Source organism: Oncorhynchus kisutch, linkage group LG2, assembly GCF_002021735.2.
Source record: "Oncorhynchus kisutch isolate 150728-3 linkage group LG2, Okis_V2, whole genome shotgun sequence".
NCBI classification, from domain to species: Eukaryota; Metazoa; Chordata; class Actinopteri; order Salmoniformes; family Salmonidae; genus Oncorhynchus; species Oncorhynchus kisutch.
The window spans coordinates 45,200,506-45,214,058 of record NC_034175.2 but is presented as its reverse complement, the minus strand read 5'-3'; the positions used below and the strand labels follow the sequence as shown (position 1 = coordinate 45,214,058).

The window sequence follows — 13,553 nt, the reverse complement described above, 5'->3', positions numbered from 1 at the left end:
ACCTGAAAGAGGAGAACAGGCGACCAAACAGAGTCTGTATAGGCATCAGGAAGACCAGGACGGCCATTCCTGCAAGGCATGATGGGCCGATCTCATACCATAACAACACCATCACAGCCGCTGCTTGTAGAGGACCCACCCAGAGGAAGTGCAAAAAGATAGTGACCTGTGGAAGGATGGGAGAAGAGCTGTATGCTATTGAGCAGTGTCATTTGATACGCAAATATCTTGAATGTGTCTTTTCAGCGCCTACCTCATCAAACTTGTTGACGTCGTTGGATAAGAGGTTGACGATTTGTCCAGTGGTGGTTTTTCCCAGCGCTGTGCTGTTAAGACAGAGGGCCTTTGGAGATAAAGGACCGTGTGTATTTAGATTCACGCAACAGTCAATTTGCATGCCTCGTGTGATAAACATGCACTGTAAAGATATTTAAAAGATTGCTGATGACTAGCTGAATGACCTGTCATTATAGTCAAGAGTGTTTCCGTAGTGACGAGACAAGGTGGGGGGAGAAAAAAAAAAAGAAAAAAAACTTGGGGTCCTGTTTATATAGGTTTTAATCTGAGAGCTGGAGGTTACTGACCTTCCGATAGATCATGTGACACATGGCCACCCGGATCTTCATGCCGGCTCGCTGCACGTGGTAGAAGTAGAGGTGGTGCAGAGCAGCCAGACCCAGGGTGGACAGGGAGACGCCTGCGGCATAGCCACAGGCCTCATACAGGGCATCCATGTTGTCAGGGTCATAGCTCTCAAAATACCGGATGAGCTTCCCAAGAAGTACTGGCTGAATCACTTTGATAATTTCCTGATGAAAGGGAAAAAAAACAACTACTTCAAGGTCTCAGAGAGGGTGACGTCACCGATTGAAATGCTACGAGCACACATCACTAACTAGCTAGCCATTTCACACCAGTTACACATTCATGGGTAAGCTACTCTGTGAATATTGTAAGTATATGCCTGCAGACAGTGTTTGTGGTACCTCAATGAGAGTAAATATTCCTATGACAGAATAGGACCTCCAATAGCACGCAATGAGGACTCTGGTTAGTCTGGGTGTGCGCAGGTCCTTAGCAGCCCACTGTACTTCTTGATCCCAGTACCTACAGACAATAGCAATGTAACACTCAAACAACAGCCACAGCATCCAACTTACTGCATTCATCAAACCCTCAGAATGTGTCCGGGTTGCATTTATTTAACTGGGCAAGTCAGTTAAGAACACATTCTTATCACAATGACGGCCTACCCCGCTCCAACCCAGACGACGCTGGACCAATTGTGCGCCACCCTTATGGGACTCCAAATCATGGCCGGCTGTGATACAGCCTGGAATAGAACCAGGGACTGTAGTGACGCCTCTTGCACAGAGATGCAGTGCCCTAGCCCGCTGTGCCACTCGGGAGTGCATTAAGGTGTGACTTACCACTGTAAATCTTCTCCTAGTCTCTCAGATCCATCCTCTGGGAGAACTTTGTACATGTCATGTTCCTCTAGCCTCCGATTATAGCCGATACGGAATAAAGGATTCAGCCAGCTGGTGACAAGGAACAAGTATGTGTTTATGTACAGTACACGTATACAGTAAATAATTAAAGTAAAGTTCAGTGTAAGTTATACTGGTAGAGGATAACAAACAGTATGTTGGATTTTTTGTTATTCACACATGCATAAAAAAAAGAAGGCCTAAAACTTATACACATTTGAATGCATGTTCTTTCCATTCGTTTTAGAGTAATAAACAAAGTACCATAATACAGTTCAAATGTAAATGTTTACTTTAGGCACACTCGCAGCAATCCACCCAAACAGCCCTGTGGACTGACAGTTTTGTTTTAAACTTTCATAGAAGAAGTGATGAGGTCATTGTCTGAGCACCTTATCTACCGGTAGTCGTCCGTGTCCTTGCGCTCTAGAAGGCTATGGCAACGGAGCTGGTAGGATACACGTCGGGAAACTGCAAGCGTCATTCACACAACATTCATAGCAACTGTCAAAACCTATTCGGCTTTGTCTGTCAATAGCTGTCAAACATTGCCGCTACTGTACTTTCCTTACCAGAAGAAAATCTTGGAAAGAAGATTAGCTGTAGCCGATGGATTATCCTTCGCCTCTTTCCGCAAAGGTTCCATGCTCTGATAGTGAATGTAAACTGAAAACAACTTGTGTATGTAGCTGAAAATATATCATTAAATACAGAAGGCAACTTAATAGAAAATATAGATTATTATCTCACCGGCAGCACATAGCCTACAATCGACACAGATAATGAGAGCCGTGTGAAGCTAGATAATGAACTGTGCATAAGAGCCGCGGCTCGGTTTTCATCAGTGCGACCGCGCACCCCGCATTGAGGGGATTCGATTAATGCCCCCGGTGAACCGGGTTTACGTTGATTGCATTCAATTTGGAGCAGAGTGCCCCGTTCTGGACGACGGCGAAATCGGCTCAAAACAAAAGCGACATAGATTAATAACGTGTACTAATGAGTAGGATTCCGTGTTTTTACATGTAAAAGTAATAGCTTTTGATAAAAACGCTTTATCGGACTTCCCAATGCTAACGCATGCCAGAACTACTTCTATGGTATATTGCGATCACACAATTGAATGTACATCCCGCCACCTACTGTGCGGGATGGAAACAGGAGTCCCACAAAACTAAACTAAATAAACCTAACAAAAAATAAATCAAACGACGTTTGATTAAGTTAAAAAATAAAAACCGATCTGATCCCTACACAGACCAAAGGGGAACCTGAGAGGGCGGGTCTTCTGTCGCCAGTACCCTTTGCAAGTCTTCAGATGTAAAATCCTTAAAAAGTCTCCAAACCTTTTCTGCTGCAGCCACAATGTCCAGTTTCTTAGACTTCTTTGAGACTTGTGTTGTACCATTTATAACTATAGCAATGAAGGCAAACAAAATCCACCTTTTAACACACCTGGGAAATTTTGTCTGGAAGCAAACATTTACTACAGGCTGTGGTGCATCCACTACCATATCTTCACTAGCATCACTTGTTTTCTCTGTTCTTTTAATCGCCTCCACAGGAGATTCAATTGCCCGCCCTAACTTTTGCCACCTCAATCTCCTTCACTCTTACAGGGCACTCCAGGAATTCAGGATCATGATTCCCACCACAATTGCAACCCTGTCGTACTTCTACATATCGTTCTTCAGTATACTCTGTCCATCTGCACACACTTGAAACATGGCCAAATCATTTACAATTCGTACACTTCAAAATCGAATTTTATTAGTCACATGCGCTGGTTAGTTGAGGTAATATGTACATGTAGGTAGAGTTAATGTGACTATGCATAGATGATAACAACAGAGAGTAGCAGCAGTGTAAAAGGGGGGGGGGGGGGGGGGTGCAAATAGTCTGGGTAGCCATTTGATTAGGTGTTCACTAGTCTTGTGGTTTGAGGGTAGAAGTGCTCTTACAGCGTATCTTACATAACCAAGCTACACTTGCGTAGATATTTGCTCTTTATCAAAAAACAACAGAGCCGACAGACTTTCTTCTTCTTCTCCATTCACCCAGCGGGTCAGACGCTGGGCACCAACTACACCTAGAATTGTCTTCAAGTATTCAACCGGAATATCTGTCACGCCTAAGGGACTCCTTTGACGGGTGGTCTTCTCCAAAGTTCGAAACACAACATTTATGTTGGCCCACTGCAATCTTCCTCTGTTCTTTAGAAATACAATTCATCAAAATAAGATCACTCTGACAGACTCCACTTTTACAAGCACATACTTCATCATTTTCAACACCTCTCCCACATGTGCATCCCTTCTTAACAAACGCATCTCAGCAAGAAGCGATTCATTATCATCCACTCACGTATCCTCCACTCCATTTTGAGACAATTTCCCTTTTGTTCCAGTTTTCGATACTACTGTTGTCCATTCAGAACATTTGTCTTCGCCTACTTTGCTCGACGCGCTGCTTGATTCGAATTTAGCATCCACTTCCGCCATCTTCTCTGCAGAGACATCCAGACACGCTGACATAACTGGAAATTCCTAACGCATTCCAGATTTGACAATGCCTGGATAGTTTATGTATCATCTAACCATGTGGTGGTGATTTCAAGACAACTGGGAACAAAACTAAAAACAAGGTCAAATCTTGACGTCAGCGACCTTCATGTCGGAAAGTTGGAGCTTGAGAAAGCTATTTTTCTCAGTCTGAGCTCTTTTTTTCAGAGTTCCCAGTTGACTTAAATGCATTGAATTCGGAAGTTGGAGATTTCCCAAGATCCCAGTTGTTTTGAACAAGGCATAGCAATCTGTTGCCCGACGACACAGTCGATAAAGTGGCATGCAACCATTGGTTGATGCATGCAATATCTGCGCAGGGGAACGCAACCAATATGACAGCGCTTTGGAACACCGTTTGGGTCTTTGCGTGTCAAAAAAGATACATGTCAAATAATACTATTTGAGGTGTCAAATAAGCTTGCTGACCAATCAGGACCTGAATATGACTGCACGTCACATAATAATTTAACGCGTTCAATACATTTTTTTACGTGGTTATTACACATTGATTACACTATCACTCGTATTTCATGTCACAACCTTGTTTAACATGATCTAGTCTATATATGGCATGATTCCACCAATTGTATCCTTCTGCATAACTTTCAAAGAGGTACTTTTATTTTGAAGGCAAACCGCAAATTCCACTGTTGTGTCTAATCCTTATTGTGGCTATTTTCACAACACATAACCCGGTCCGGTCGAGCCTCACTAGCCTGATAAAGCTAGCTGGCTGCTTATAACGTTATAGCTTTGGGCAGCACGGTTAAGTAGCTGGCTAGCTATTTATTTTCATGAACTGAAGTTCAATTTCAATTGGCGAACAACAGGAGGCTACCTAGCTAATACTTGCTCACAATGATTCATAAATCATTGCTAAGAATAATGAAAATGACTGCAGTTTCTAAGTTACTGGTCATTGTTTTTATTCTGTTTGTATTGGTGCTAGCTTGGTACCAAACTAAAGCTAGCTACCCCAGAAGTTGCAGTCGAACAAATAATACTTTATTACCAACGCGGTATTGTAAAACATCGTTCGTGGCCGGTGTTTGCTTGTTTGCAGACTTTTTTGTGCTACTGATAGTAGTGGTGGCGCTTGGCTTGCCGACGTGTCAAATTAAAAGCTTTAAAAAAAATGTTTTTATTAAAAGCTTATTTAACGGGTCAAATAGTGTTAATTGACGTGTATCCGTTTTGACACGTAAAGACCCAAACGGCGTTCCATTCAGAGCGGAGCAGAATACAGTTTGATTTGAACATGGCGCGCCTCCCTCACCGACTCCGCCCGGTCACGTGATGGGTCATAGCGGGTCAAATATTATGGATCTACAGACGAGACACTCGGCTGTCAATGTGAGTCATTCTCCACAAAGCGGCACGGCGGGCTGTCTAGATCCCACCTATCCTTTCTTTGGATTGGTGGATATATTTCATTAATAATATTATTAAATTTTTTTGAATAATCGATGAGGGTTGTTGACCTCAACCGCCGGTATTCATTTGAGAGAGCTGATGTGCTATTAGCCTCATTGACATTGATATAATGCATAGCCATCTCGATATAAAATGTTTTTTTTCTTCTCAAAGTTGCCGGGATGTCACATGTCCTATTTATATCAGTGCACTTGTAACAGCTTAAGCATTTTGAAACTTATATTTGTTCACATAGACCTCTCGTTGCAAATAAGCCATTACATTTTTTGTTGACAAATTCGACACTCATTGACCTCCATACAAAAACTCATTGCTTTGGTGAGCGAAACAATGAAAAAACGCCACCTGCTGGAAGGAGATAGATGGTCCGCCGAGTTGGTCCTCTCTCGTCCTCATCTTCTCTGGCCGGGTTCAACCCGGGCAGTTTAATCTAATCCCCTCCTTCTTGCTAGCTAGCCCTCGAGCCATAGCCGAAGATAGTGGATAAATGAAGATGTCCCAATGTGGGCCGTTAACCATTGAAAAAGTTGTCAGGTCCGGTCTGCTTAATGTGGTGGCTCCAATGATGTATATAAACCATGGCCATTTATTTGTTATTTATATTTTTTATTTAACCTTTATTTAACTAGGCAAGTCAGTTAAGAACAAATTCTTATTTTATTTTTGTTTAGCTCACATAATATAATTTAAAAGTATGCATTATGGTGTCTGTAATAAAATAAATGTGGCAAAAAATTAATTTAGACATTAATAATATGCATTTCTACAGCATAGAAAATAATTTTCACAACAGTGGGGGAGTGACAAGATGGAGGCACGCCTTGTCCTAAAGAGATTTACAAGGTTATCAAAACGTCACGTAAGCCGACACGAAACACAGTTCTTATTTTAAGTGTTTCTAAAATCCTCTTTGGGAAAAATGAACAGAGGAAAAATGTTTGGAACCATTTCCCTGTTTGACCGCTAGGTTTTATGGGTTATTATGACTCACACTGTGGTACTCTGCATAGCAGCCAGGTCTGGTCTGCTTAGTTCATTGACTGTATGAACCAGAAAAAAATAGGGAGTGTGATGTCTCACTTCCTCTTCCTTCTCTGCCATAGCCCTATAGGGGCACACTTATTTCAAGAGATGACACTGGCTGGAATGTCCTGCTTTACCTGGCATCCTTTTTTATTGTTGATTGTACCATATGAACCAAATCCATAATACGATTTTGGTGGGGTTGGTTTTAAACAACATTTTAAGTATATTAAAAAACACTGTACTTCAATCTCAATGCAGACAAAAAATATATACTGAACAAAAAATATAAACACAACATGCAACAATTTCAAAGATTTTACTGAGTTACAGTTCATATAAGGAAATCAGTCAAATTGAAATAAATACATAAATTAGGCCTTAATCTATGGATTTCACATGACTAGGCAGGGGGAAGCCTAGCTCAGCCAATCAGAATGAGTTTTCCCCCACAAAAGGCTTTATTACGGACAGAAATACTCCTTAACAAAATGGCATTTTTTAACATTTCAGCTCATGAAACATGGGACCAACACTTAACATCTTGCGTTTAAATTCTTGTTCAGTATATTTTGCAATTATATTGATTTATTATTCATAATGTCTCCACTGTTCTTGGCTCCCTAATACTGTCTACCTCGATTACTAACTTATGTCTTGCATGCATTGTGCTTTGCATGTGCAAAAGATCAGTCAAATTGCCAAAAGTTCTCATGACCAAGGGCGCAACTATGATTTTAGAAATGGGGGGACATTCTTTTTTTAAACATTTTTTAATCCAGTCGGATAAACATTCCAAACAGCCTACCCGACCGCTCTGAGGAGTCTGCATGCTCCTAAAGCACACCGCTGCCTGGAGCAGCCTATCATCACCTTCTAGTACTTGTTTGTCTGTACTGTCCTCTGCTGTTTGACAGCAGTTTTCACCAAAGTAATCCTCCCTGTCTGTGTTTTGACATTTCAACTGAACTCACCTTATCTAGATGTTGACCTTTCACCTATAGTGCTTCACCCCAATACTATTGAGTGCAGTGAGAATGTTTGCAGTTGACACTTCAATATAGCCATATCTGGCTACCAGGTTGCTCGTTCCAGACCCAAGATGGTGATTCTCTCGAACTTGAAACTCAACCTGGTCTCCTTTCACATATCTGCTTTTAGATAAGATATTTACATCCAACATTTAATTGTGTACATGATTAGCTTTGTACCCGAAAGATCAAAACAAAGCTAATCATGTACACAATTAAATGTTGGATGTAAATATCTTGTCTAAAAGCAGATATGTGAAAGGAGACCAGGTTGAGAGTTTCAAGTTCCTTGGTGTCCACATCACCAACAAACTAACATGGTCCAAGCACACCAAGGCAGTCATGAAGAGGGCATGACAAAACCTATTCCCCCTCAGGAGACTGAAAAGATTTGGCATGTGTCCTCAGATCCTCAAAAGGTTCTACAGCTTCCCCATCGAGAGAATCACTGCCTGGTATGGCAACTGCTCAGCCTCCGACCGCAAGGCACTACAAAGGGTAGTGCGTATGGCCTAGTACATCACTGGGGCCATAACAGGCAAGCCCTAAAAATTGTCAAAAAGACTCCAGCCACCCCAGTCAGACTGTTCTCTCTGCTACCGCACAGCACGGGGTACCGGAGCGCCAATTCTAGGTCCAAGAGGCTTCTAAACAGCTCCAAGCCATAAGACTCCTGAACATCTAATCAAATGGCTACCCAGCATTAACCCCCCCCCACACACACACATTTTTTATACTACTGCTATTTTCTGTTTATTATCTATGCATATTCACTTTAATAACTACCTACATGTACATATTACCTCAATTACCTCAACTAACCGGTGCCCCCGCACATTGACCCTGTACATACCCAGCTATTGTTATTTTACTGCTGCTCTTTAACTCTACAGGATCAGTGTCCCCCCGCGGGATGGTGAGCTAACATAGGCTAACGTGATTATTATGAGGTTGTAAGTAACAAGTACATTTCCCAGGACATAGACATATCTGATATGGGCAGAAAGCTTAAATTCTTGTTAATCTAACTACACTGTCCGATTTACAGTAGCCTTTACAGTGAAATAATACCATGATATTGTTTGAGGAGAGTGCACAGTTATGAACTAGAAAATGTATCAATAAACCAATTAGACACATTTGTGCAGACTTGATCCAACATTTTGAACAGAAATATAATGGTTAATTGGATCAGTTTTTCGTGCAGCGAGTGGCGCAGCGGTCTAAGGCTCCCTATCTCTATCTCTTGAGGCGTCACTACAGACACCCTGGTTCGAATCCAGACTGTATCACAACCGGCCGTGATTGGGAGTTGGGCCACAATTGGCCCAGCCTCATCTGAGTTTGGCCGGTCTAGGCAATCATTGTAAATAAGAATTTATTCTTAACTGACTTGCATAGTTAAATTAAGAAAGTCCAAATGCACTGTTGCCATTTAGTGGCCAAAATCAAAATTTCACCTAACCTGGAATAATACATTGTGATCTTGGTCTTGCATTTAAAAGATTATGGAAAAATATATTTTTTACCTGATCTTATCTTTTACCAGATTCCAATCCCCCAAACATAACACTTTGTATTCCGGACAGAAAGTGAATTGCTTTGCCACATTTTTTGCAGTATTACTTTAGTGCCTTGTCATTATGGGGTATTGTGTGGTGGGTGAGAATTTTTTTTTTAAAATAAATTTTAAATTCAGGCTCTGAAACAAAATTTGGAATACGTCAAGGGGTATGAATACTTTCTGAAGGCACTGTAGGTAGGGATAAAGTGATTAAGCAACAGGATAATAAACAGTAACAGCAGCGTATGTGATGAGTCTAACGAGTTAGTCTAAAAACAGTCAATGCAGATAATCAATAGCTATCCGGACAAAATATTTAGCAGTCTTATGGCTTGGCGGTAGAAGCTGTTCAGGTTCTTGTTGGTTCCAGACTTAGTGCGTTGATACTGCTTACCATGCGGTAGCACAGAAAACAGTCTGACTTGGGTGGCTGGAGATTGACCATTTCTAGAGCCTTCCTCTGACACCGTCTGGTATAGAGGTCCTGGATGGCAGGGAGCTCGGCCCCAGTGATGTACTGGGCCATAAGCACTACCCTCTGTAGCACCTCGCGATTGGATGCCATACCAAGTGGTGTACAGCCAGTCAAGATTCTCTCAAGGGTGTAGCTGTAGAACTTTGAGGATCTGATGACCCACGCTGAATCCTTTCAGCCTCCTGCAGGGGATGAGGCGTTGTCATTCCCTTTTCACGACTGTGTTGGTGGTTGTGGACCATGATAATTATTTAGTGACGTGGATACTGAGGAACTTGACTCTGTCAACCTGCTCCATTACAGCCCCTTTGATGTAGTCCACGATGAGCTCCTTTGACTTTCTGATGTTGAGGGAGAGGTTGTTGTCCTGGCACCACACTGCAAGGTCTGACCTCCTCCCTGCAGGCCATCTCATCGTCGTCAGTGTACAGGCCTATCACTGTCGTGTTGTCGGCAAACTTGGTGTTGGAGTTAAGCGTGGCCAAGCAGTTGTGGGTGAACGGAGTACAGGAGGGGACTAAGCACCCATCCCTGAGAATCCCCGTGTTGAGGGTCATTGTGGAGGATGTGTTGTTGCCTACCCTCACCACATGGGGGCGGCCAGGATCCAGTTGGAGAGGGAGGTGTTTAATCCCAAGGTCTTTACCTTTATGATGAGCTTGGAGGGCACTATGGTGTTGAAAGCTGAGTTGTAGTCAATGAATAGTATTCTCACAGGTGTTCATTTTTCCCAGGTGGAAGAGTAATATAGATTGTGTCATCTATGGATCTATTGGGGCGCTATGCAAATTGGAGAGGGTCCAGGGTGTCTGGGATGATGGTGTTGATGTGAGCCATGAGAGATTGGAAACCCAAATTGGTCTACACAGACAAGTTCTAGCCTGGTTTAGATCGTATCTGTCAGAAAGATATCAGTTTGTCTCTGTGGATGGTTTGTCCTCTGACAGAAACTGTAAATTTCAGTGTTCCTCAAGGTTCCGTTTTTAGGACCACTATTGTTTTCACTATATATTTTACCTCTTGGGGATGTCATTCGAAAACAATGTTAACTTTCACTGCTATGCAGATGACACACAGCTGTAAATTTTAATGAAACATGGTGAAGCCCCAAAATTGCCCTCGCTAGAAGCCTGTGTTTCAGACACAAGGAAGTGGATGGCTGCAAACGTTCTACTTTTAAACTCGGACAAAACAGAGATGCTTGTTCTAGGTCCCAAGAAACAAAGAGATATCCTGTTGAATCTGACAATTAATCTTGATGGTTGTACAGTCGTCTCAAATAAAACTGTGAAGGACCTCGGCGTTACTCTGGACCCTGATCTCTCTTTTGACGAACATATCAAGACTGTTTCAAGGACAGCTTTTTTCCATCTACGTAACATTGCAAAAATGAGAAACTTTCTGTCCAAAAATGATGCAGAAAAATGTATCCATGCTTTTGATACTTCTAGGTTAGACTACTGCAATGCTCTACTTTCCGGCTACCCGGATAAAGCACTAAATAAACTTCAGTTAGTGCTAAATACAGCGGCTAGAATCCTGACTAGAACCCCAAAAAATGATCATATTACTCCAGTGCTAGCCTCCCTACACTCCTGTTAAGGCAAGGGCTGATTTCAAGGTTTTACTGCTAACCTACAAAGCATTACATGGGCTTGCTCCTACCCATCTTTCTGATTTGGTCCTGCCGTACATACCTGCACGTACGCTACGGTCACAAGACGCAGGCCTCCTAATTGTCCCTAGAATTTATAACCAAACAGCTGGAGGCAGGGCTTTCTCCTATAGAGCTCCATTTTTATGGAATGGTCTGCCTACCCATGTGAGAGACACAGATCTCAACCTTTAAGTCTTTACTGAAGACTCATCTCTTCAGTAGGTCATATGATTGAGTGTAGTCTGGCCCAGGAGTGTGAAGGTGAATGAAAAGGCTCTGGAGCAACGAACCGCCCTTGCGGTCTCTGCCTGGCCGGTTCCCCTCTCTCCACTGGGATTCTCTGCCTCTAACCCTATTACAGGGGCTGAGTCATTGGCTTACTGGCAGTCACTGGTGCTCTTCCATGCCGTCCCTGGGAGGGGTGCGTCACTTGAGTGAGTTGAGTCACTGACGTGATCTTCCTGTCTGGGTTCGCGCCCCCCCCTTGGGTTGTGCCGTGGCGGAGATCTTTGTTGGCTATACTTGGCCTTGTCTCAGGATGGTAAGCTGGTGGTTGAAGATATCCCTCTAGTGGTGTGGGGGCTGTGCTTTGGCAAAGTGGGTGGGGTTATATCCTGCCTGTTTGGCCCTGTCTGGGGGTATCATCGGATGGGGCCACAGTGTCTCCTGAGCCCTCCTGTCTCAGCCTCCAGTATTTATGCTGCAGTAGTTTGTGTCGGGGGGCTAGGGTCAGTCTGTTATATCTGGAGTACTTCTCCTGTCTTATCCGGCGTCCTGTGTTAATTTAAGTATGCTCTCTCGAATTCTCTCTTTCTCTCGGAGGACCTGAGCCCTAGGACCATGCCTCAGGACTACTTGGCATGATGGCTCCTTGCAGTCCCCAGTCCACCTGGTCATGCTACTGCTCCAGTTTCAACTGTTCTGCCTGCGGCTATGGAACCCTGACCTGTTCACCGGATGTGCTACCTGTCCCAGACCTGCAGTGTTCAACTCTCTAGAGACAGCAGGAGCGGCAGAGATACTCTTAATGATCAGCCTTGAAAAGCCAACTGACATTTACTCCTGAAGTGCTGACTTGTTGCACCCTCGACAACTACTGTGATTATTATTATTTGACCATGCTGGTCATTTATGAACATTTGAACATCTTGGCCATGTTCTGTTATAATCTCCACCCGGCACAGCCAGAAAAGGACTGGCCACCACTCATAGCCTGGTTCCTCTTTAGGTTTCTTCCTAGGTTTTGGCCTTTCTAGGGAGTTTTTCCTAGTCACCGTGCTTCTACACCTGCATTGCTTGCTGTTGTTTGTGATTTTAGGCTGGGTTTCTGTATAGCACTTTGAGATATCGGCTGATGTAAGAAGGGCTATATAAATAAATTTGATTTGACCAGCCTTCCGAAGCATTTCATGGCTACAGATGTAAGTGCAACGGGGCGATAGTCATTTAGAGACTGGTTACCTTGGCGTTCTTGGGCACTATGGATTGTGGTGGTCTCCTTGAAACATGTAGGTATAATCCATGATAGTTTGAAAGCCCTCCCACATCCGACAAGCGTCAGATCCAGTGTAGTATGATTCTATCTTGGTCCAGTGTTGACACTTTGCCTGTTTGATGGTTCGGAGAGTGTAGTGGGATTTCTTCTAAGCGTCTGGATTAGTGTCCCCGCTCCTTGAAAGTGGTAGCTCTATTCTTTAGCTCATTGTGGATGTTACCTGTAATCCAAAACTGGTTGGGATATGTTCGTAATGTATGTTCACTGTGGGGACGATGTCGTCGCACTTATTAATCAAGCCTGTGACTGTGGTAAACTCCTCAACAGCGTCATATGAATCCCAGAACATATTCCAGTCTGTGCTAGCAAAAACAGTCCTGTAGCTTAGCATCTGCTTCATTGGACCACTTCCATATTGAACGAGTCACTGGTACTTCACAAATGAATCCATTATCTGTATCAGGCCTTGTGTGCCGGTATAATTGCAGGTGAGTTACTACTCTCCCCTCAGCAGCAGAGTCTCTCCAGCAACCCAAACAGACAAAGACAATCTACACACAAAATGTGCATCTGTATTTGGCTTGCAGCAACGTTCAAATGAAAGGCTCTAAACCCTTACCAACCTGAAAACCCCTTTTAAATAGAAATTCCTATCCAATCAGATTCCTAACTCAGATTGAGCCCAGGTGTGATGAATTACTGACATAATTATTATGCCCATATGTGGAGTTCCTGCTAGGCCCATATCTGGAGATCCTGATAGGGCCCCAATTCAACACACATTTTCCAGGAGCCAGCTATGCCCAGATATGGAGTTTCT

At 43.1% G+C, this 13,553-nt stretch overlaps 1 protein-coding gene across 3 annotated transcripts in view; it reads right to left on the bottom strand.

Moving 5' to 3' along the window:
• The window catches only part of LOC109867191 (multidrug resistance-associated protein 4), a 49,623-nt gene extending 45,265 nt beyond the window's left edge, over positions 1-4,358 (bottom strand). The window contains exons 1-6 of one of the 3 annotated variants that reach the window (XM_031795915.1): positions 3,855-4,358; positions 1,431-1,541; positions 987-1,107; positions 585-809; positions 254-343; positions 3-166 (exon numbers count right to left, since the gene is read on the bottom strand). In XM_031795915.1, coding sequence (XP_031651775.1) covers positions 3-166; positions 254-343; positions 585-809; positions 987-1,107; positions 1,431-1,541; positions 3,855-4,024 — 881 coding nt within the window. In that variant the 5' untranslated portion in view covers positions 4,025-4,358. Of the gene's footprint in view, positions 1-2; positions 167-253; positions 344-584; positions 810-986; positions 1,108-1,430; positions 1,542-2,062; positions 2,397-3,854 lie in introns of those variants that run through there. The other 2 variants (XM_031795907.1, XM_031795922.1) reach the window with 2 other exon arrangements.
• Positions 4,359-13,553: the final 9,195 nt, after the last annotated feature.